The sequence below is a fragment of the Pygocentrus nattereri genome, chromosome 25 (assembly GCF_015220715.1).
Source record: "Pygocentrus nattereri isolate fPygNat1 chromosome 25, fPygNat1.pri, whole genome shotgun sequence".
NCBI lineage: Eukaryota > Metazoa > Chordata > Actinopteri > Characiformes > Serrasalmidae > Pygocentrus > Pygocentrus nattereri.
The window spans coordinates 19,231,879-19,256,522 of NC_051235.1; the positions used below are offsets into that span (position 1 = coordinate 19,231,879).

Genomic DNA, 24,644 nt, shown 5'->3' on the forward strand with positions numbered 1-24,644 from the left:
TGAGGAATGCTCAAAAAACACCTCTTTGGACATTCCACAGATGAACAGGTTAATTGCAAACAGGTGACTGTCATGATTGCATATAAAAGGGAGCAGCCCTGAAAGCCTCAGTCGTTCACAAACAAAGATGGGGTGAGGTTCACCACTTTGTGAACAACTGCGTGAGCAAATAGTTCAACAGTTTAAGAACAACGTTTCTCAACGTGCAATTGTAAGGAATTTAGGGATTTCATCATCTACAGTCCATAATATCACTAAAAGATTCAGAGAATCTGGAGAAATCTCTGCAAGTAAGTGGCAAGGCAGAAAACCAACATTGAATGCCCGTGACCTTCGATCCGTCAGACAGCACTGAATTAAAAACTGACATCATTTTGTAGCAGATATTACCACCTGGGCTCAGGAACACTTCAGAAAACCATTTTCAGCTAACACAGTTCGTCGCTCCATCTACAAGTGCAAGTTAAAACTCTGCCATTCAGAGGGAAAGTCATATATCAACAACACCCAGAAAGACCGTCGGATTCTCTGGGCCTGAGCTCATCTGAGATGGACTGACGCAAAGTCGAAAAGTGTCCTGTGGTCTGACGAGTCCACATTTCAAATTGTTTTTAGAAATCATGGACATCGTGTCCTCCGGGCCAAAGAGGAAAAGGACTGTCCGGATTGTTATCAGCGCAAAAAGTTCAAAAGCCAGCATCTCTGATGGTCTGGGGGTGTGTTAGTGCCCATGGCATGGATAACTTACACATCTGTGAAGGCGCCATTAATGCTGAAAGGTACATACAGGTTTTGGAGCAACATATGCTGCCATCCAAGCAGCGTCTTTTTCAGGGATGTCCTGCTTATTTCAGCAAGACAATGCCAAGCCACATTCTGCACGTGTTACAACAGCGTGGCTTCATAGTGAAAGAGTGCGTGTACTAGACTGGCCTGCCTGCAATCCAGACCCGTCTCCCATTGAAAATGTGTGGCACATTATGAAGCACAGTATACGACAATGGAGACCCCGGACTGTTGAGCCACTGAAGTTTGTACATCAAGCAAGAATGGGAAAGAATTCAACAATTAGTGTCCTCAGTTCCCAAATTGAGTGTTGTTAAAAGGAAAGGTGATGTAACACAGTGGTAAACATGCCCCTGTCCCAACTTCTTTGGAATGTGTTGCAGGCATCAAATTCAAAATGAGTCAATATTTGCAAAAAACAAAGTTTATCCGGTTGAACATTAAATATCTTGTCTTTGTAGTGCATTCAATTGAATATTGGTTGAAAAGGATTTGCAAATCATCATATTCTGTTTTACACAACTTCATTGGAATTGGGGTTGTGTACACACACACACACACACACACACACACACACACACACACACACACACACACACACACACAGGGTTGCATATGATTTTTTTTGTATTTACATTGTCGGTCACTTAATATTAAAGTATACCTCTTACATAAAGTGATTTCTGTATCTTGTTTTCTGTTTAAAGTCAACGTAAATCACAAATCAGAGCACATTTCCTTCAGTAGTTAATTAACTAAGACACATCTGGACTACAAATTTTGCTTCCTTAGTTTAGAACTGGAGTGAAGAGGCTAATGTTGCTAAAAAAAAACTAAAACTCAATAGTAGCCCAAACAGTCAAAATCATTTCCACCAATGCTTCTTTCAACTCGCTTAATCACATTCAGATCTTAAGGTCAAGCAGACCAGTTGTGAATTTCAGAACACTGAAGTTTGGTAATGTATTTTTACATACACAATTTGGTATATGATATGATGAATTGTGATTAATAAGACAAAGTCCTTTTTCATGTAATGATATGGAAGATATGATGCATATGTATATGTAATAAACACAATGGCATGTTTAACTAAAATTTCCATGTATGTGTCCACACGTCTGTTTCTTACTCATATTACTACAGAACTTAGTTTCATAGCAGTTACGAGTTGTAATAAGCTTCTAGTATCTAGCTTCTAGGTTAATAGCATATCAACTGGGGCAGTGGTTTAGTTGTTTGAGTGTGTTTGTGTGTGTGAGACCTTACCGAGGATTTGATCTCCTTGGCCCGGTTGGCATACTTAAGTGTATTGTGTGTATCCTCGTAGGAGAGGGAGGATGGGCTAACATTAGCGATCATCACGGTCCTGCAGTTCCCACCAAGAGAGTCTTTCAGCAGCCGCGTAAGCTTGCTGTCTCTGTAAGGAATGTGCGGCTTCTTACTCTAAACAAAGAATAAACAATAAAAAAAATAAACAATTCAACCAACTGACCAATGAAGCAGTTGGAGACATCAGATTAAGAGTGTTTTTATACTTGTACTTTGGTTCACTTGGTCCAGACCAAAGAAGAAAGTAATCCACTTGCTACCTTTTAGTTCTGGTTAACTTAGTGACATAATTCACACCAAACCAAAAGATGTAAACAGAAGTCACATGGGTAAAAATTCTCATTGGGCAGTTTTTATGACATAAAAGAACTGTGATCATGTCCACCCATCTTTCTGAATCACACTGTTCCGATTTCTATCGGAGCTTGTTGGTGAACCGGACAAATAGAGCAGTCACACCAAGGTTCGTTTTAATTGACCCATACCTGCCAAGTCTGATTACAACATAAATCTGTTACATATTAAATCAAGTAATTGTTGTAATGATCAATCAAGCAATCTATTTTTAAAGAAAGGCTAAACAATAAAAATGGAATGACAAACCTATTATAATAGACCATTCACAAACTTTCAAGATGTATTTCATCAGTTCTTTACCATGTAAGGATAAACTAGGAAGTCTTTAGGAAGACTCAGCTAAAATCATTCATTTTTACCATCTTTGCAGTACACACAGTTTCCGTAATAAACACATAATTAGGAGCTGAAATGACGGAACAGATCAAATTACATTACTTGCTTGCAGCACCAGAAAGAAGTAATTAGTATGGTGGGAATATAGCACTTGGAGTCTGCACTTCACTGAGGCAGGCTCAAACCTCAAATTCCCACAAGGACAAGTGACTCAGCCAGTTACAAAGCATTCACGTGCAGTGGAACGTATAATTTTTTCCCTGAAAGAGGCTATTAAAAATAAATAAATAAATAAACAAATAAAACTGAACATATTGGCGGGGGTTGGGGTGTTCTGTTTCTATGAGAGACAGACAAGTGATTCATAATCTCTGTTCCTATACACTATCAAGAAAGGGTATCATGAACCTCATTACAGGTTTGATACCACTTGAAAACATGACATCTCAGCTCAATATGCAGAATACAGCAAAACACGAGAAGTTGAAAGGAAAGACCTCTTTCTTTTAAAGCCTTAAAGTGCAAATAGCTATTAAAAAAAAATGGAACGGACAAATGAACAGCCACTCTGTTGTCAGGGATATTGGATATCATGGTACAGTCTGTAGCCTACATACAAGAGTTATTTTAGTATGTTTAGTATGTTATGTTCAGTATGTTTACTCAAAAGCATAAACAATTTAAGAAAAAATAACTTGTTTTTGACAAGGTTTGTACTGAAATTTGGAATTTTCTATATCAGAGATCAGAACTGAGCCACAATTCAGAATGACAGACCACAGAATCGATAGCTGACCCCAGGCAACCTCAGCATCTAACACTCCAAGTGTAATTCCACCGCTCGGTTAAAAACTCAACAAGCGTGAAGTTTGATGACCAAATTACTGCTCAGCTGGGTGTGTTAAGCGGGCTACAGAGGCAAAACACACACGGCAACAGACCCAGGTGGAGGAATAGGGTGGGTCCAGTTCAAACTGCTGTAATCTTGTTTTGTTCTGTTGACTTAGTGCTAAACACTACATCTGGAGCGCATGCTTGTCTGTGCATTTGATGTTTGGGGAGTGATAGAATGAGTGATTCAGAGTGAAAGTGTGTGTGGCCTGAGGTGGGCGCCTGGGAGGTAAATGGAGTGAGGGGGAAAGAGCACGAGCTAGAGAGAGAGCAAGCATGTGAGAAAATGTTTTCATAATAGTTGCAAAGCAAGTGGTGGTCCACAGGGAGCTTCCATTTTGCAAAGCAGTGAAACATAGACCTTGTCCCACTTTACAGACCACTTCATTTTCATTGGTAGAAATTATAGCGGAGAGGAAAAATAAAAAGCAGTAAACCAATTAGGTTTTACAACAACAGTTTTTTTCAACTCTAAAATAGGTAATTTAAATTAAGCCATGCAACAAACCTCATCGGTCCACAGAAACAGCTGTGTGAAGCTAATGTAACTTAACGCTATGTTTACATAAAGGTCGCTTTTTTCTTTCAACACGTACGATATATACTTATAAATAACGATGCACTTATTTTTTCTGATCTCACAACAGATATATTTAATATCCAGAATAATGCTAAATAATTGGAAGAAAATATCCAATTGTGATTTTTCTGACCAATATTGCAACTGCAGTTTAAATTACTGTCTATAAGTGAGGTTTCAGGCCTTTTCTCCAGTTCTATGTTAAATTCTCCCAGTTAAATCTTAAGACAATATTGAATGACATAGGAAATCATTAAAATTGCAGCTCTTGTGATCCAAAATTTGCAGTCTTTAAAATAAAAATTTCAACATAAATACGATTAATTGTTCAGCTGTAGTCCAGTGTGAGCAGGAATGCTTCACGTTGTGGAGTGGTTCAGGCGTGGTAAGGAGAGACGTCTGTGTGACTGGTTAATGTATGCAGATGACATGAAAACAATACCCACACACTCACGCTGCAGTGAGGCCCACAGACAGGGACAAACCCGCTCACCTTACTGCCTCTTCTTCAAAACACACACACACACACACACAGTTTGGGTCACCAGTGTACAAAAGTTGCATGATGCACCTCGACAAAGATGTTCTATACAAAGGCTTGCTTTGTTCATGCTATAAACAAACAAAAAAAAACAACACCACACACCACAGTCAATGTCGCCATCACATTACATGGTTTGCTGATTTTCTAAATGTATATACAACCCCAATTCCAATGAAGCTGGGACGATGTGTATAAATAAAAACAGAATACGATGATTTGCAAATCCTTTTCAACCTATATCCAATTGAATACACTACAAAGACGAGATATTTAATGTTCAAACGGATAAACTTTATTGTTTTTTGCAAATATTCACTCATTTTGAATTTGATGCCTGCAACACGTTCCAAAGAAGTTGGGACAGGGGCAACAGTTAATTGGAAACAGGTGTCAGGGTGAGGTTCACCACTTTGTGAACAACTGTGTGAGCAAACAGTCCAACAGTTTAAGAGCAACGTTTCTCAACGTGCAATTGCAAGGAATTTAGGGATTTCATCATCTACAGTCCATTATATGACCAAAAGATTCAGAGAATCTCGAGAAATATCTGCAAGTAAGCGGCAAGGCAGAAAACCAACATTGAATGCCAGTGACCTTCGATCCCTCAGGTGGCACTGCATTAAAATCCGACATCATTCTGTAACAGATATTACCACATGGGCTCAGGAACACTTCAGAAAACCACTGTCAGTGAACACAGTTCGTCTGCCATGCAGACCTCGGACTGTTGAGCAATTGAAGTTGCACATCAAGCAAGAATGGGAAAGAATTCAACCTACAAAGCTTCAACAATGTGTCCTCAGTTCCCAAACGCTTATTGACTGTTGTTAAAACGGAAGGTGATGTAACACAGTGGTAAACATGCCCCTGTCCCAACTTCTTTGGAACATGTTGCAGGCATCAAATTCAAAATGAGTGAATATTTGCAAATAAAGTTTAAACATTAAATATCTTGTCTTTGTAGTGTATTCGATTGAACATAGGTTGAAAAGGATTTACAAATAATCGTATTCTGTTTTTATTTACATTTTACACAACGTCCCAACTTCATTGGAATTGGGGTTGTAATTTAAACACATTCTCTGCAGAAAATACATTTAAAAGATGGCATTTTTCAGCTATTTTTATGTACAACCCATATTTATTTGCTGAGTTGATTGAAGGTATATCGAAGGAATAAAAAAATAAATTAAATATAAATTGTGCTATACCTTTTGCACAGGGTACAGAAAGAGAAATAGCCCAGTACATGCTCATTTGTTTGGCTATAGTTTTACTGTTCACATATGTGAAGAAGCTGAGCATTTCCTCACTCAATCATTTATTGACACAAAGACAAACAAAAGACAACAGGTTAGCTAAACAGCTTAGCTGATAAGTAATGAACAGCAGGAAATTAATTTGAATTAAGCAAAATGGATTAAAATAACCCACCCAGTCACTGCAATGGAACTCAATTGGACCACCAAGTTAACAGTGAGCTTGGCCAGCCCTTCATTAAATCAGTGACCCTGTCTTTGAAAATACATTGCTAAACAAACATTTAAAAACAATTAGAGCTTCTGTATCCCTATATAGCTAAGCAGAAAACCTGTTAGACTTATGTCTCCTTATTGAACATAACATTACAGCATACTCGTCTCTTGCCCTCTTTGGAACTATCAGGGTACAAAGTGATGAGTAAGTGCACACTATTCAATAATGAACAAATATGAATAGTTGAAAACGGGTTTTTTTTTAATTAAAAATATCTAAAACATGAGAGTTCATTAACTAATTATAAAATATAAGTAAATATCTTTAAGGGTTGCATTGAGAACCGGCATTCAAGCACTATCTAAACACCAATGATTACTTGAAGCCTGTAAAACGCTGTTTGGGCAGGTCCTGTTACAATTATTACATAACGGTCTAACCAGAATTTTAAGCCGACTGCAATTATTTAAGATAATAATTATTTCCCACAGTTGTTAGCTTTGTGTCGCAACAAGCTGAATGTGAATGGAGGGTATTAGCAGGGTTTCATCACCAGTCTTCAGAAAACAATTATATTTTTAACGTGCTATAACACCTTTAGAGGACAGCAGTGAGTAACATTTACTGATGTGAACTCAGGCTGTCGTCAGCTGAAAGCTACTCAGTATCAACAGTCCAGATGTAAAAGTTATCAGCCAATTTGGCTTTCATTCAATTTTTTCCCTTCTTAACAAAAAGAATGTTTTGCAAATAATTGGCAGCTAAAGTTTCATGATGATAACAGACCTACATTTGTTGTGAGGTTGCAAACCTTTGCTCTACACCTGTAGAGCAAACACACCAAGTGTGAACACAGCCTAAAAGCAAGTGTCCATGTGAATCATTAAAGCTGTAGGGTCTTAGCTTGCTGCCGATTCATATTTACTACAAAGGCTTTCACATATACTAACTTTTATGTCAACCCCACTCAAAGTGCAAACAGTCTTGGGAAAAAGCCTTTTCATAAACCTACCGCAGTGCTGGACAAAAACAAACACCGTGGATGCAGAAAATAGAGCAGTTAAGAATATATGGCATCCTTAAAAGGCTGTCTGTGCTGTTCAGACAAATAAACAAACAAAACAAACAAAAGAAAATTACTTGGACGTCTGCGAGAGAAAGCAAACTTAAAACTTTAAAAAGTCTTTCAGTCCAGTGCTTCAAATATGCTTAGTGCAAGAAAAATAGCTTTCCTCAGACAAGCACACTAACCTCTAGATGAGTTTAGCCGCTGTTAAAACAGTTACTCCACCCAATCTGAAGTTGCACCGCAACTACTTAACGGTATAAATTAGGCCCGTCAGAGCGGCTCAGGCTGAAGTGTGGTTCTAATTATCACTATATAATGGCCAGCATCACCTGCTCCACACGCCTACAGCCCTTAACACACTCATTCCAATCCTGTTAAAAACAAAGTGAAAAGAGCAATAGAACCATGGATAAATAAATAAATAAACAAACAAACCTGGGCTGTTTTTAATTATCATCTACCACAATGGCTAAAGGCCAAAGATCAAGGGTTGGAATAACTGATTACGTGATATCTACTATTTGGTGAAGCTCTGAAAACTACCTATTGAAAATGAAGAGACATATGAATTGCATAGATTCCTCTTGGACATTTTTGCAGTGTTCAAAAGGCTTCAGTTCAAAAAGGAGAGAGCCTTTATCAGTGATGGTAATGTGTGAACTTACTGGTCACAAAGAAAAAGAACCACAAAAGGTTAAATGAATAAATAAACAAACAAAACAGGGCCAAAGCAATTTACAGTCAAATGCAAAATTTTGAATACCCCACTTTAAGTGACATATGTTGTTGTTCTCAGCAAAAAGAAGTTAAGGCACAGGCCAGTAAACAGGACAGTAAATGTGCATTAAAATGTGGAGGAGTGTGTTCTCAATAGAGGAAGTGGGGATTTTTCTGAGAGAAAAAGTTTACAAAACATGCAGTGTCTAAACTTCTGCATAGGTTGGCTGGCATTACTCACTGTTCTTGATTTACTGGTATCTACAAGAATGTCTGAGTTAAGAAACGTGTCAACTGAGAACTGTCAATCATATATGAGAATTCATCATTGACAAATGACAACCACAGTCAGTGAAGCACATTTGACAACCTATTAAAATCTGTTAAATTCCTTACCAAGTTACAGATAAAAAATACCAAAATTTGGCACAAAAACTTCCAGTCAGTTGGGCATAACTACTAACAGCAAGACGATGTGAATGGGAAATCATAACTTGCGTTGTTCGAAAATGCAAAACATAAAATGTGGCCTGTGCAAAAGTTATCACATTTTATATTTTATGTAATCTATTTTAGGATTTAATTTCTTGACTGGTCGAAGTGGCAGGAGAGGTAGATGAAACATGACATAAATATGGCCAATTCTTTGGATCACTGCCTGCTGGTACAGTGAAGTAATTTAAACTTGGATTATTTTGAAGTGCTGGACAAAACTAACTACACAGTTTACAGGAAAACAAGAACTTTGGTTCGTCATACCATGCAAAAGACATTCTTAATATGGACAGAAACATGAAATAACAAAGCAAATACTTTTCATCTTTGATTTCAGGTTGAGTAAGCTAACAGACAATTATATACCTATGTGCAATAAAATCAGCATAAGTTTGATATTTTTATATTAAAATTCAATGAACTTTTAGTTACACTACTTTACTAATTTCACTAGCGTATGCTTCCAGCAGACGGAATAATGGCTATGGATTTATTTTCTTTATGAATGACAATCAGTGGCATCCGAATTTGCGGTTGAAAGTAGTAAGATTGGTGAAACAAGCCATTTAGACCGTTATGTAATTTTGGTGCATCCATACTGTGAATGCAAACATGGCAAAAATGATTGTCATGGAACAAGAATGAAACATTTTCCCATATAATGCTGTTTAGAAGAGGACAAAAGAAAAAACAATCTGCGTGCTAGCTGAGACACGGCGTTCAAAATCCTCGAAAACAAATACAAAAGCAGTTTATCACAGTTCATGGCACGAAACAAACACTCAGAGGCAGATTTAACAGCATTTTGTGAGACTACAATCTATAGCAGTCACGCGCTAATGGGATTGGGTATAAATTATTCTCCATCCCTCTCGGAGCAGGGGGGTGGAAATCTGGATACAATTCCACACTGAGTCTGTGGTGGCGGCGTGCCGGAGCTGAATGCAGCGCATAGGCAGGCATCCCACACACAGACACAGACACACAAACAGAGGCCCCTGAGGACAAGGATTAGTGTACACAATAGAGCCTGGCTGAGAGAGGTGTAGCTATCCTAGCACAGATAGGATCAGGCCCTCAGTCATGGAGCCAGAGGAGTGGAGAAGTGGGGGGTTTGATACCCTGGGAGAGGTTGCCAGGGAGAGCGTGTCACGGTGGGATACAAACCCAGCTGATCATGCCTGGCTGTGTGCCAGGGTACATCAGATTGACAGAAAGGAGAATGAAAAATGCAAAAATGGGTTTACTACCAGGATGGTCTAAAAATCCATTCCATAACTTATTAGTGTGATACCTGCTTTACTAAGTTTAAGTGGCTTGCACATAAAATATTAACCTTCAGCCAGAGTGGAGAGTAAGAGCTTGATACCCACTGATACCACCGCCATCCATGGTCAGGAGACCAAGAGAGCATAACTGACCTCACTCCGCCTCGATGGGTGGGATGGACCTTCCCTCTCCACATCACTTAGCGCAACACTAGGCTACAGATTGACAAGATGCGGAGGCTAGTTTCTCATGTCTCAGACTCAATTGAGGAGCTGTGTTTACTACAACTTTTGCTTTTTTAATTTCTGTATATTAAATCAAAGAAATTTGAGTAGTTATTCTTAAAATGCTATCTTCTAGAGAAAGAAGTGAGAACTGTTCACAAGGGTGATGATAGAATTCAAACCATTGAAGGGTTTAATGCCTTTAAAAGCTACCCCACAGAAACTTATTACATGAAATCATTAAAAAAATACTCTCAGAGGATTTGAGAAGGTTTTGATTTAAGGCAAATAATCCTGAATTATTATTATTATTTTTTTGAACATGTACCACTATTTTACCATCAGACATTACATATAGTCAGTTCCATAGCTATTAGGACAGTGACCATTTGTAATTTTGTCTCTGTACAACACCACAATGGATTTAAAATAAAGCAGTCAAGGTGTGATTGAAGTGTAGACCTTTAGCTTTAATTTAAAGGGTTTAACAAAAATATTGCATTAACTGTCTAGGAGTCATATTTTATAAGTTACAAAATGGTCACTGTCCAAATACTTATGGACCCACGTATGTTTTCTGGCTGTTTTGGACAGGAAATAAAATGGGTTATATTTGTGATATAAACACTGCAACACCTGGATCCTATCATCACTGTCAAGAAATCTAAGCTGGTAAATTTCTCTACAAACCTATTTCACACTAAACCACGGTTTACATATTAAAGACCAAATTATTCTGAAATTTTGAAAAACTCTCTTTAAAGGATTGCTATTGTAACACCTGTTGTTACTACTGTCATTATGCTTCTTTATCATCATTATCTATAACGTAAAGATTTATTTATGGTTCTAGACTGTGAGAAAACTGCAAGCAACAGTCACTTGCTTTGTGTTGGGCAGCAGTTCAGAGCAGTCATATTTGAGTATCAGGTCAGTCACAGCACAGCTTGTGCACAACAACTGAAGCTGTAGTTGTGTACGAGCGTGTATGGATTGGAGTATGTGTGTATGTCGTGTGATTCATTCATTCTAACATACCAGTATGGAGGGAAAAAAGTCATCAATCTCACTTTAGTAACTGCACTTAATTGCAATTTCACAAATACAAAATACACTATAATAAGTGGCAATTTGTTGTAATGAGAAACAAACGATCAATTCATACTGCAGTCTATTAAAACATAAAGGTGAACCCCTGGCATGATTAAAGATTGTGATATATTACTTTGAACAAAAACTATACATATTTAATGCCTTAATGCATCAAAACATTTACAGAAACATCCACGTGAAATGTCTGTGATCGGTTAGGATGCTGACAGGACACACACACACAAAAAATAAATCAATAAATAGTAATATGTTAGAGGGCTTATTTGCACAATACAGCCTTTTACAATTTCAGCACTGCAAGAACAAGAAACTAATGATACCTGGTCCGAATGGATTAAAAGATAAAAACAACTGTTGACATTACTATTTGGGGCAATCATGTATTTCTAGGTGTCTGCTAAACATCTACCTTAGGATCAGCAAGGGCATTGATGACATTGCCCAGCGCGAGGAGAGAGCGGTTGATGTTGGCCCCTTCTCGGAGTCGTGCTCCCTTCGCATTGGTGGCGCTGGCCCTCTCTGAACCAGCCAGGTCAATCAGACTCATCTTAGCCACCCGCACGTTAGGGTTTAGGCTTGCAGTCTTATCTTGCTGCCTCAAGTAGATCTGCATAGGATGACAGGTAGAAAGCAAAAGAAAAGAAAAAGTGGGAGGCAAAAAAACAAAAAACAAACAAACAAAAAAACAATGAAATAGCATGCAGGGATTTTGTTTTAGCAATAAAGGGTTCTAGGATTAATGTGTGTATGGGAAACGAGAGGTGGAAGAAATATCTAAACCAAGCAGATCATGCTGAAATATCACCGTTTTACTCGGTACCACAACGAGAGACTAAACAAATTTTTACTTACAACAATTTACTTGATACTTTTAGGAAATATATTTCAATGGATCATCACATTTCACAATTTGATTAGTTGATTCATTTGATACATTGCAGAAACAATTTCTTGGCAAACCTAGTCAATATATCTAATATTTCTTATTAAATGTTGTAGGAATATAACTTATTTCTGACTTTTTATTTATTTTTACTTTTTTGATTCAAGCTACTGAATTTTATCTAGTGAAACTGTCTTATTCTATTGGCTAATAATTTGGTTTGTTATGTCTTGAAAAACAAATTTATCTTCTCACAGAAGAAGACAATTTCTCCAGATAAACTTACTTGAAACAAGAAATCATGTAGAAAAGCTTGAATAATTTTATAATGTTCTTACAACCATCTCAAAATAAAACAATACACACAGGGATTAAATGTACGACTGAAATGGAAAACAATGCCACAGAACAAACTGCTTACACAGTAGATTAGGCAAGACATTAAAAACAAATAAATGAATAATACATTTGAAAAAAGCCCAAGAATTTTATTTACTGAAAATTCATATTTTTACACACACACACACGCACACACGCACACACGCACGGTCAGTGACATGATTTGGTGTAAAAGCATCTCAGAGAGGTGGAATTTTTCAGATGTAAAGATGAGGAGGGGTGCATCACTCTGATGATGAAGACTGCACCATCAAATAGTGCAACAATTCAAGAAGAACATTTCTCAACATAAAATAGCAAAGAACCTTTGCTTTTCATCGTCTACGGTACATAATATCATTAAAAGACTCAGAGAATCTGGAGAAATCTCGGAATGTAATGGACAAAGCTGAAAACCAGTATTTGCTGGCCGTGACCATCGGATCCTCAGGCAGCACTTCATCAAAAACAGACACGATTCTGTAAAGGAAATCACTGCATGGGCTCAGAAACACTTCTGAAAACCACTGTTTGTGAACAGTTAATCACTGCATCCACAAATGCAAGTTAAAACTCTAAAATGTAAAGAAGAAACCAGATATAAACAGGATCCAGAAATGCTACCACCTTCTCTGGGCCTGGGCTCATTTAAAATGAACTGAGGGGAGGTGGAAAAGTGTCCTGTGGTCAACGAATCAACATTTGAACTTCTTAGTGGAAATCATGGACACCGTGTCCTCCGGGCTAGAGACCACTCAGCTTGTTATCAGTACACAGTTCTAAAGGCAGTATTCATGATGGTTTAGGGGGGCATTAGAGGACATGGCATGTTTGACATAGACATCTGTGAAGGCTCCATTAATGCTGAACTATATATACATGTTTTGACAACATATGCTGCCATCCAGATGATGTCTTTTTTCAGGGAAGGCCTTCATTATTTCAGCAAGATGATGTTAAACCACATTCTGCATGTATTTCATCAGCACTGCTCCGTATTAAGAGAGTTTGGGTGCTAAACTGACCTGCCCACACACACACACACACACACACACACACACACACACACACACACACACACACACACACACTTCCAGGAAACCAACTATGGTGCTTATAAATGCAAATAAGTCTCCAGAAGTTCGTCTTAGCTAAATCTCTCTCTGCCTTTTCGTAGCTACTAGCCAGGAGAGACTATGTTGCTAAGTGACCTGCAGTCTCGCTGAGAAACGGGGCTTTCGCGCCGTGTTGCTCACGTCCCATCTCGCAGATATTGTACTGACACAGGGACCCCTGACTGTCTACAACATGACCAAATCCAGAGTTATTAAATCATTAAAGAAAACAGGCAGGACAGCTGTAACGTAAAAACCTGTTGCCACGCTTAAGCCATAAATGACATACTTACTCTCATTAAAACAATGAGAGAGCATATGTAGAAGAAGCTGATGTGTTCCGGGTGGGTAGCACTTTGTTTAGGTGGATGTTTACCTGGAATACGGCATGTGAGCGGGAGGACGAGGCATTCACGTCAGTTGGGTGCTGCGTTCTATTCCTGTTGCCAAAATCCAGAGCTTCAAGGATGTGCTCAGCGGATTTGGCCTATAAAGCACAGAGATCACACCCACACACACACCTCATCAATGACAGTCCATGGCGGTCTGTGGTCAAGTCAATCAGAGACAGAGAATGCACACAAGCGCACACGCACTAGAGCCTCCAAACATTTCAGCAATGTACAGGAAGATAATTGTCAAAGCAAACTAAAACATAAATGCAACAAAGCTATAAACATATAAAACAGGCAGATACCATATGAGCCAAATAGCACAAAGTCATAGAGAACCCAGTCATTTTCCACATCTTGTATCCATTGTTTGTACTTGTGAGACAGACAGTAAAACTGAAAAATGAGAATTTCCTACTAAATTAGACACGTCCAAAGCAATGCTGATAGAGCTGCACACCTCACATTTCTGCTGTCACATGTAAGTTTTTGATGCAAATAGCAACACTGCAGCTTTAGTTGTAGGTTTTCCTATATCTGCATATGGTTTCTACATGGATCCTTAAAAATCCAGTTCCCAACTGTTGGGACAGTATTTTGTCTGACCAGCTGACATTTCAGTTTTTTTTTTATTGAAATAATGGATGCAGTGTTCTCCAGGCCAAAGAAGAAAAGGACCATTCAGACTGTTACTAACAAAGTTCAAATGCCTACATCTATGACGGTATGGGAGTATTAATGGGTAACTTGCACATATACAAAGGCACCATTAATGATGAACACATTTTGCTGCCTTTTAGATGACATCTTTTTCAAGGATGTCAAGGCTTAAGTTGCCATAACACTAAACCAGCCATAATCTACATGTATTATAATATGATGGCTTTGTAATCCGGAGAGTGTCAGTGGTAGACTGGTGCCAGTGGTAGACTGTGGTGCCATCTCCCATTATTAAGCACAAAATAAGACCAAGGCTCTAAGGTTGATCAGCTGAAGACTTTTATAACAGAAGAATCTGAATCAGCTTGTGCCTTCAGTCCCCAAACGATTATTAAATGTTGTTAAAATGATAATAACATAGCGGTAAAAATGCTCATGTCACAACTTTTTTGGAACATGTTGCAGGCATCTAAATAATGTTATTTTATAACAATCTAACTAAATGTTATTTTAAATTTATATTAAATTTTATCGAAATAACAAAAAACAATGACCAAAGTTCATAAGACATTTCAATATCGCCCACTATGGTAATGATCAATATTTCCCACTCATATGAAAGAGTTGATGATATTGATCATTACCGTTCTAAATTTTTGCACAAAGAAATGTGCTTTTCTGAATACACTGTGGATATCATTGGTACTTACAGAACACTGACTGCATGTTTCTACACAAAGAAAGCATAATGAGCCCTGTTTAACTGGATTCGGGGCAGCACATTGTGAAATACTGAATACACAGTTTACACACAGTACAATACACAGATTTTGATAGCATTTTTTAAAAAGTCACTTAGTTTCCACAAATATATACCAAAACCTTCATATATATTTGTTTCAAATTATGTTGATATGCTAAGTAAACTGATTAACCAAAAGAATAAACACAATTTCTTGATTTGTATATTTAGGTTTCTGCAGAAAATGTGACCCTAAAATTTGGACATTAATTTTCTGAGTACACAGCTGCTCCTTGCCTTTTTTTCCTTCTTCTTTTTAATAAAAGTCATACTGTACTCTAAACTATATTGTATGTGCAACCTGAATTAAGATTGTAGTTATGGAAATTATTTAACATTCAACAATGTTAGCCTCACAACTTTGGTTCTCAAGAAGCAACATTTAAACACCAAAAAAGCAAGACGTATTTTAGCTTTTAATTATCCCACTTCTAGAATGAGCAAATTTTTGTAGCAGCTATTTTGGCCAACATTTGGAATTACTCTCACTAACCGATTTTGGGGAGAAAAAAAAATTAAATCAAACATTTAGACATTTGTTTTATTCAACAGACAGTGAGTAACAAGAAAGTCAGACAAAGTGTGAATTTGGTATTTCTCTTTTTCACATACCTGGTGAAGTGTAAGGCCTTGGACCACCACTCCTTTTGCACCATCTTCTCGCACTGCTAGTGGACCAGAGTTGGCCAAGAGGTCCCGAATCTGCTCATTATAAACCTGTTCGGTAAAAACAGGCAAAGAAACAATGTCACGGAGAACATGGGATACTCCCTCAAGGACCCGTGTCTACAGAAAGCTCCTTTGTGCAAGGCACACAGCCAGAAATGAAGAAAACAGGCACTTCAGAGATGCCCTGCAGAGGAGGGATTTGTTTACTATTCACAATGTTTTTACACTGTGACCTTTATTATTTACCATGTCAATAAAAGGACTTATCATGAAATCTGCAAATAGGAGTTAAGAAAGCATAGCAATTAATGAAGCATATCAATTCACAATGAATGAATGAATAAATTTTACAAAATAAGGCCAGTGTCAATAAATCAGATTTACATATTTGATCGTACAGAGTTGCTCTCTCTCTCCTTCTTTTAAATCCCCAATTTTAAAGACCCATCACAGTATATTTTAAACATTTACGTGGCATTGCAGAGTGCATAAAATGACCTCTACATTTTTATTTTATTGTATACTGCCCCTTACATACCATTTAGGAATTATACTTTATTTTGCTTGATTTTAGGCATCACAGATTAAATCACACTAATTACCTATAGCATAATAAATCAATCATAAACTACCTCATCTTACATATTTGTGAATCAGCTCATGAGGTTCCTGCCCATGGAAAGGCTGCTGGGTAATATTCTTCTGAGACTTTTAGCGGCTTGGTCTAACAGAGCGTGGGCGAGTGCAATACCTGCAAAATCAACTGACCCTACCACACTCCACATGCTGCGCATTGCTCTACTAGATAAACGTTGAAGCTACTAGAAGCCCTCTTTTATAAATGCTCAGTTTTTTCATGCAAGAAGGAGAATGGTCACTCTCTCCGTGCATTTTCAAATAATGAGACCAAATCAAAACCAATTTCTTAAGATCTGTTTGAAATTTGAAGTGACACCTACTACCACAATTTATAGCCAGCATTTTATTGCTGACTCATCTGAAAATTGTGCTCAGTGTTGCTCTGGATTTGCCAGCCAACTCAAGCTGAAAAGAACAGATTTCCCATGACTTATTGGAGGTGATGTGGATGATAGGACATCTTATGAATGACATGGAAAACAAATAGAAATCTTAGGTGTAGGCACCTCAGGACAGTGCAGTTTGGAAATTTGATCACATCAAAGCGACTTTAGCAGTATGAACATGAAAAAGGAGATTCTGAACAAGCAACTGGCCTTGAACCTGGAAAGAAAAATCACAGCCTTGTAGCTTCTCAGTGATGCTGTTTACATCCAGATACCTTTTTCTTAGCTAGTTAATTAAAGGTTTTGCATTTCAACTATAACGTTAACACGAAGATGAAGTCAGCATCTAATTCACCGGCTTCTTATTAAAATTTTCCCGCTCCATCTTAAATAGTGCAGCAATTTCACTCTGCCTGTGCCCGTCCATCCTGGCAGTTACATTTTATGCGAAGGCCGACGCAGAGCATCCTCCAGGTGCTCCGTTTTCCTTCCATAGTTATGCAGTCAGGTGAATTGGAGATGCTAATTTGTCTGTAGGGGCGAGTGTGAATGTGCATGTTCTGTGTGCCTGCCCTGTGATGGACTCAAGACCTGCCCAGAGTGTTTCCTTCCCACAGCAACCCATGACCCAGGAGCATAAGCAGCTTAAGAGTGTAACTGAAATATTTAAAATTATTTGCTGAAATATTTATTGTTTGTAGATTTAAAAAAAAAAAAAAAAAAAAAAAAAAAAAAACACAACAGCTGTGCAGGACCTTTAAATCATTGCCATTTCCATCCGCTAGTTAAATACATCTGCGATTGTGACACTTGGGAGCCCAAGACTGATGTTTTGGGTATTATAGTTAAGTGTAAACATACTGGTAATAACAAAGTAAAAAAAAAAAAAAAAAAAAAAAAAAAAAAAAAAAAAAAGATGGCTGAGCAACTTTTAGAACCTGCTTACCTCTAGATAAGAGAAAGCCATGTCAAAGACTTTCTCCTCTTTAATCAGGTCTATACGGCCGAAGAGCTCCTTCATGGTGAGGTACATAACACCTGGGTTATCACTGCTGCCCAACATTGTGTGAGTCTTCCCTGCACCGGTAGCTCCATAGGCAAACACTGTCCAAACACACATATACAAGCCTTTAAAAACATGGATCACCATCATAACAATCTCCCCAAAAGTAATTAGAGACAGTTCTGCCATGACATTTACACTACAACTCTTAATAGTACAGTGTAGGGGTGGGGAATATAATATAATATAATATAATATAATATAATATAATACATAACATAAATTACACACACACACACACACACACACACCTCAAAAAAACTAAAGGGAACACTCAAATAACATCCTAGATCTGAATGAATGAAATATTCTCATTGAATACTTTGTTCTGTACAAAGTTGAATGTGCTGACAACAAAATCACACAAAAATCATCAATGGAAATCAAATTTATTAACCAATGGAGGCCTGGATTTGGAGTCACACACAAAATTAAAGTGGAAAAACACACTACAGGCTGATCCAACTTTGATGTAATGTCCTTAAAACAAGTCAAAATGAGGCTCAGTACTGTGTGTGGCCCCACGTGCCTGTATGACCTCTCTACAATGCCTGGGCATGCTCCATGGCGTCTCCAGACTCTGTCACGTCTGTCACATGTGCTCAGTGTGAACCTGCTTTCATCTGTGAAGAGCACAGGGTGCCAGCGGCGAATTTGCCAATCCTGGTGTTCTCTGGCAAATGCCAAGCGTCCTGCACGGTGTTGGGCTGTGAGCACAACTCCCATCTGTGGACGTTGGGCCCTCATACCATCCTCATGGAGTCGGTTTCTAACCGTTTATGCAGACACAGGCACATTTGTGGCCTTCTGGAGGACATTTTGCAGGGCTCTGGCAGTGCTCCTCCTGTTCCTCCTTGCACAAAGGCAGAGGTAGCGGTCCTGCTGCTGGGTTGTTGCCCTCCTACGGCCTCCTCCACGTCTCCTGGTGTACTGGCCTGTCTCCTGGTAGCACCTCCAGCCCCTGGCCACTACGCTGACAGACACAGCAAACCTTCTTGCCACAGCTCGCATTGATGTGCCATCCTGGACGAGCTGCACTACCTGAGCCACTTGTGTGGGTTGTAGAGTCTGTCTCATGCTACCACGAGTGTGAAAGCACCACCAACATTCAAAAGGGACCAAAACATCAGCCAGAAAGCAGAAAGTTACTGAGAAGTGGTCTGTGGTCCCCACCTGCAGAACCACTCCTTTATTGAGTGTGTCTTGCTAATCGGCAATAATTTCCACCTGAGTTAGATTGTGTTTAAGTGTTCCCTTTATTTTTTTGAGCTGTGTGTGTGTGTGTGTGTGTGTGTGTGTGTGTGTGTGTGTGTGTGTGTGTGTGTATATATATATATATATATATATATATATATATATACACACATACACACACACACACACACACACACACAGACACATATACATTTATGTATATGTATATATACATATACAGTTCAATTAATTAAACTATCATGATGACAAAAAAAATAATGTCACAATATGCTTTTCTGAACATAGACTAAATGCATCTTTCATTACAAAGTGAGCAGAATTAAGCCTGTTTGTAGATTTATTATAATTAAAGTACTTGATTATATTTTGTATTTAAATATCAGGAAAAAAACACTATGATGTGTGCATTGTAAAATGTCTTAAAGTATTGTGACAATACTTTTGCCAAAAGTTTGCCCCACACCGGCCAGTCCTAACACTGGTCATGGCTTTAAATCAGAATAACATCCTGCACCTAAAATCCTGCATTGAACATGGTTCCTCTGAAAAATCTGACAAACTATTTCAGGCATTAGACTGAATTCAATACTCCAATTGTTTACTAATATTTCAGGCTGATACCAGTACCCTGACTGGACCAGTGCTATCTAAATATCAGAACACAGGAAATAATATCTTCAATAAGTAACATACGAGAGACCTCCTGCTTACCATCTTGTTCACTCCTAAATGCACATGCATAATCTGCAAGGTGCAGATTAATTAATAATTAATCTACAATATGATTCAGGTGGATAACAGGGTACAGTTCTAATGCTGATCTTGATCTGGGCCTAATGCTGGTCTATAATGTGTACATGAAAGCAAAAGAGAATCAATGAGTAAACAATAATCTACTTCCAGTATGGATACCGATGCATCGTGCCACCAGTTGTACAAGCAATCAACTAGCACGAAACTGCATGCCCGACAGTATCGCACAAAACTCAGAAACAGAAATTATTCCCCGTCACTGTTGTCCTAAAGTTATCTCTCCAGACACCATTGTCTAAAGTGGCTGAAGAGGCTCTCCCAGGACACTTTAGCACTTAACTGAAACCAATCATTTGAAAAGCACCTAAGACCTGGGCCCAATCATAAGGCTTCTAAGAGCAGACGTGCTAATCCAGAATCAGATTTCTTTCATTTATAATGACTTCCCTGGATATGAACAGATCCTAGATCAGCACTCTGAGAAGCTTTGTCAAGACAGGCCCTGGTGGCCTTTTCACAGTTGGCAATTATGGTTAAACAAAACTAAAACAAAAGCAAGCAAACTATTCATCATTACACAAAGTCTAAGCACATAAGTAATGATCTACTTGAATTATTGTTTAGAAGGGTAGATTTTAGAATTGTTTGTCTATTGTGTAAATCTATAATATACAGCATTTTCTCTTGTACGCAAAAAACAAAAAAGGTGGTCATATCAAATAAACAAAATACGCAAATAAAAACAGCAGAGCTTGGGTATGTGGTCTGAGTAAACTCGCGCTCACATAATGTATGTAATGAAAATGACTCAACCTTGAACAACACAATATAACTCCAAGTAAATCAAACCTCTGTGAAATCAAACTGTCCACTTAGAAGCAACACTGACAATCAATTTCACATGCTGTTGTGCAAATGGAATAGACAACAGGTGGAAATCATTGGCAATTAGCAAGACACACTCAATAAAGGAGTGGTTCTGCAGGTGGGGACCACAGACCACTTCTCAGTACCGATGCTTTCTGGCTGATGTTTTGGTCACTTTTGAATGTTGGTGGTGCTTTCACACTCGTGGTAACATGAGACGGACTCTACAACCCACACAAGTGGCTCAGGTAGTGCAGCTCATCCAGGATGGCACATCAATGCGAGCTGTGGCAAGAAGGTTTGCTGTGTCTGTCAGCGTAGTGTCCAGAGGCTGGAGGCACTACAAGGAGACAGGCAAGTATACCAGGAGACGTGGAAGAGGCCATAGGAGGGCAACAACCCAGCAGCAGGACCGCTACCTCTGCCTTTGTGCAAGGAGGAACAGTAGGAGCACTGCCAGAGCCCTCCAAAATGACCTCCAGCAGGCCACAAACGTGCATGTGTCTGCACAAACGGTTAGAAACTGACTCCATGAGGATGGTATAAGGGCCCGACGTCCACAGATGGGGGTTGTACTCACAGCCCAACACCATGCAGGATGCTTGCCATTTGCCAGAGAACACCAGGATTGGCAAATTTGCCACTGGCGCCCTGTGCTCTTCACAGATGAAAGCAGGTTCACACTGAGCACACGACAGACGTGACAGAGTCTAGAGACGCCGTGGAGAGCGATCTGCTGCCTGCAACATCCTTCAGCATGACCGGTTTGGCAGTGGGCCAGAAATGGTGTGGGGTGGCATTTCTTGGGAGTGCAAGATGAAGGCATTGAAGCTATGGACTGGCCCAACGGTCCCCAGACCCGAATTCGATTGAGCACATCTGAGACATCATGTCTCGCTCCATCCACCAATGCCACGTTGCACCACAGACTGTCCAGGAGTTGGCGGATGCTTTAGCCCAGGTCTTGGAGGAGATCCGTCAGGAGACCATCTGCCACCTCATCAGGAGCATGCCCAGGCATTGTAGGGAGGTCATACAGGCACACACAGTACTGAGCCTCATTTTGACTTGTTTTAAGGACATCACATCAAAGTCGGATCAGCCTCTAGTGTGTTTTTCCACTTTAATTTTGTGTGTGAATCCAAATCCAGGCCTCCATTGGTTAATAAATTTGATTTCCTTTGATTTTTGTGTGATTTTGTTGTCAGCACATTCATTGAATACTTTGTACAGAACAAAGTTGAGAATATTTCATTCATTCAGATCTAGGATGTGTTATGTGAGTGTTCCCTTTCTTTTTTTGAGCAGTGTGTTTTTTTTTATATATATATATATATATATATATATATATATATATAATCTAATACAAGTAAACTCCCCTGATAACCCTTTGTATAATGGTACAGCAGCCTTCATTAATTTCCAAAACCCTATCATTTTGACAGTTTTAATAGCTATTGTGTCTTTTTCCCTAGGTTTTTATTTTCAGATTGGGTGGTAGATCCTCGGTATGCTAGATAAGACTGATTATGAAAGAACAGCTCTGCGACAGTTACTATAAACTTTGAAAGTGTTCAGACCAATAACTGATTAGAACAGCGGTAAAAACATCAAAAAATGGAACAGAAATCACACGAGGCACCACAGGGGCACCTTGTGAAACCAGAACTTCTGAGAATATCTAAACATCCTCTGAGAAAATTTAACATGCTTGACTAAAATTCAGTGACAACATTTCATTTCAAGGTGTTGAATATCATAGTATAGACCTAGACATGTGCCAATATTCAATAATGGGTTGAGTAAAACATGGCGGGTTTGGAGTGGAAGCTGGGACCTCAGTTAAGCTGTACAGGCTGATGAATGCTGTCACAGCACCTGTGCAGTCCTATGTTTTCACACCATTAGTCAACCTTGATCAAGACACAGACAAAGCATCCTTACCTGTACAATTGTAGCCATTTAGAACTCCATCAACCACGCCTTTTGTGGTATTTTCAAACACGTCCCCCTGTGACGAGTTCTCCCCAAACACATTGTCAAAGACAAACTTGAGGTCCTTATTAGCTCTTTTCCTCACGTCCCTGTTGCCAACTCTCTGGCCACGAAAAAATGTCACCTCCTCCTCTTTAGGGTCAAATATGAGCATGTGATTATCCACAACATGGACCACCTTCTTATAGTTTCCATCCGTTTCTTTGGCATTTAATGGACGGACACGGACCACCACCTTCACGTGGCTGCACACCTCTTCTGACATCGTTTCCGTTGAAGACACCTAGGCCTGCTTTCTTCACCACCTTTGGATTTACCTGCAGAATGTGAAAAGGGGCTCAGTGAAAATCTGTACCAGGTACTTGCAAGCCAGAGCTTAAAAGTAACAGCGTGATGCTCAACAACAGTAACAGCTAAACTGAACAGCAGCTGTGCAATGTGCAGGATGCTTAGTCAGTCCTACTTAGCTTGACTTGTCAGTTTTAATGAACGGAACTTTTGCCAAGATTTGTGACCAACGGTACATTAGTGACCATCTAACAAAACACTTACCACAGACTTCATGGCACTGTGCACATGGTTCTATGTTAAACCTTTCTGAAAATAGCTCTACATAGCACCAAAAAGAGTTCTGCCATTGTTAAGCTAGCCATAATGTCCAGCTTTTAACAATATAAGAACCATTTCCATAAAGTTCTATTTAGAACCACATACAGAACATTCTCCATCAATCTGAAGAACTTAACGTTACTTCACCATGCACAGAACCATTTATACATACACATATATATACACAATCGCTGTCTTTACCAAATAACCACTAAAGAGCAATCTCTTAAGAGTGTAGTACTCAGTTACTCAGCTAGCTAGTTAACGTTGGGTCCTTTGTTGTCACTGCTGTTGATTAGCAAAGTTAGCTAACTAGATAGCAGAGCAATGAACGGGACTAACGTTACAGTGTTTGTAACACAGTAAGCGCTCTTGGGTCGTAAACTACTGAGATTAAATCAGTTTGTCCGGTCTTGCGAATGCAACCGACATGTTGTAAACACTACTGCAACACTGTCTGTGATGTATATTAACGTTAGATGAATAGTTAAAGTTCGGTGTGTTGCTATATCTGTTAGCTTACATTCGCTTTACCAGCACGAGTAGCTTAGCAAGCTGGCTAACATACATTCAAACCTCCGCTAGCTAAAAGCTATCGACGTGTCACCCACTGCAGTTTTCATCACATTTCCAAAGACTAGAATGATTAATTTACCTCTTGGGTGCAATATATCCAGAGTATGTGGCACAAATAACTAATTAATCCAAAACATGCCGCTTGTTGCATCGGTTCTTTAGTCACGACTCTCAGCGCCAAGATTTTCAAAAACAAGCCACCCCGCCGTCTCAACAGCTGATTGGAGGAATGGAAGTCACGTCACGCGACGTCAAAAACTACGTCAGAACAGACGTTGACAGACGTGACAATAAAATCACACGAGAACGCCATTTATACAGGTTTAAAGGGGAATTCCACCAATATATATATAAATCTGACAAATTCAGTCCCTGCGGTGTAAACAGAGCCATTCAGAGTGGAAATGGATCATTTTAGAGAAACACAGATTTTGAGGGTGGTTGTGATAAGAA

The 24,644-nt window shown here is 38.9% G+C and overlaps 1 protein-coding gene across 1 annotated transcript in view; it reads right to left on the reverse strand.

Moving 5' to 3' along the window:
* The window catches only part of LOC108412789 (kinesin-like protein KIF18A), a 41,855-nt gene extending 17,447 nt beyond the window's left edge, over window positions 1-24,408 (reverse strand). Inside the window, exons 1-7 of the mRNA XM_037534368.1 lie at window positions 24,271-24,408; window positions 22,956-23,323; window positions 18,060-18,217; window positions 16,032-16,136; window positions 13,942-14,052; window positions 11,599-11,796; window positions 2,056-2,232 (exon numbers count right to left, since the gene is read on the reverse strand). Coding sequence (XP_037390265.1) covers window positions 2,056-2,232; window positions 11,599-11,796; window positions 13,942-14,052; window positions 16,032-16,136; window positions 18,060-18,217; window positions 22,956-23,271 — 1,065 coding nt within the window. The 5' untranslated portion in view covers window positions 23,272-23,323; window positions 24,271-24,408. The remainder of the gene's footprint in view (window positions 1-2,055; window positions 2,233-11,598; window positions 11,797-13,941; window positions 14,053-16,031; window positions 16,137-18,059; window positions 18,218-22,955; window positions 23,324-24,270) is intronic.
* Window positions 24,409-24,644: the final 236 nt, after the last annotated feature.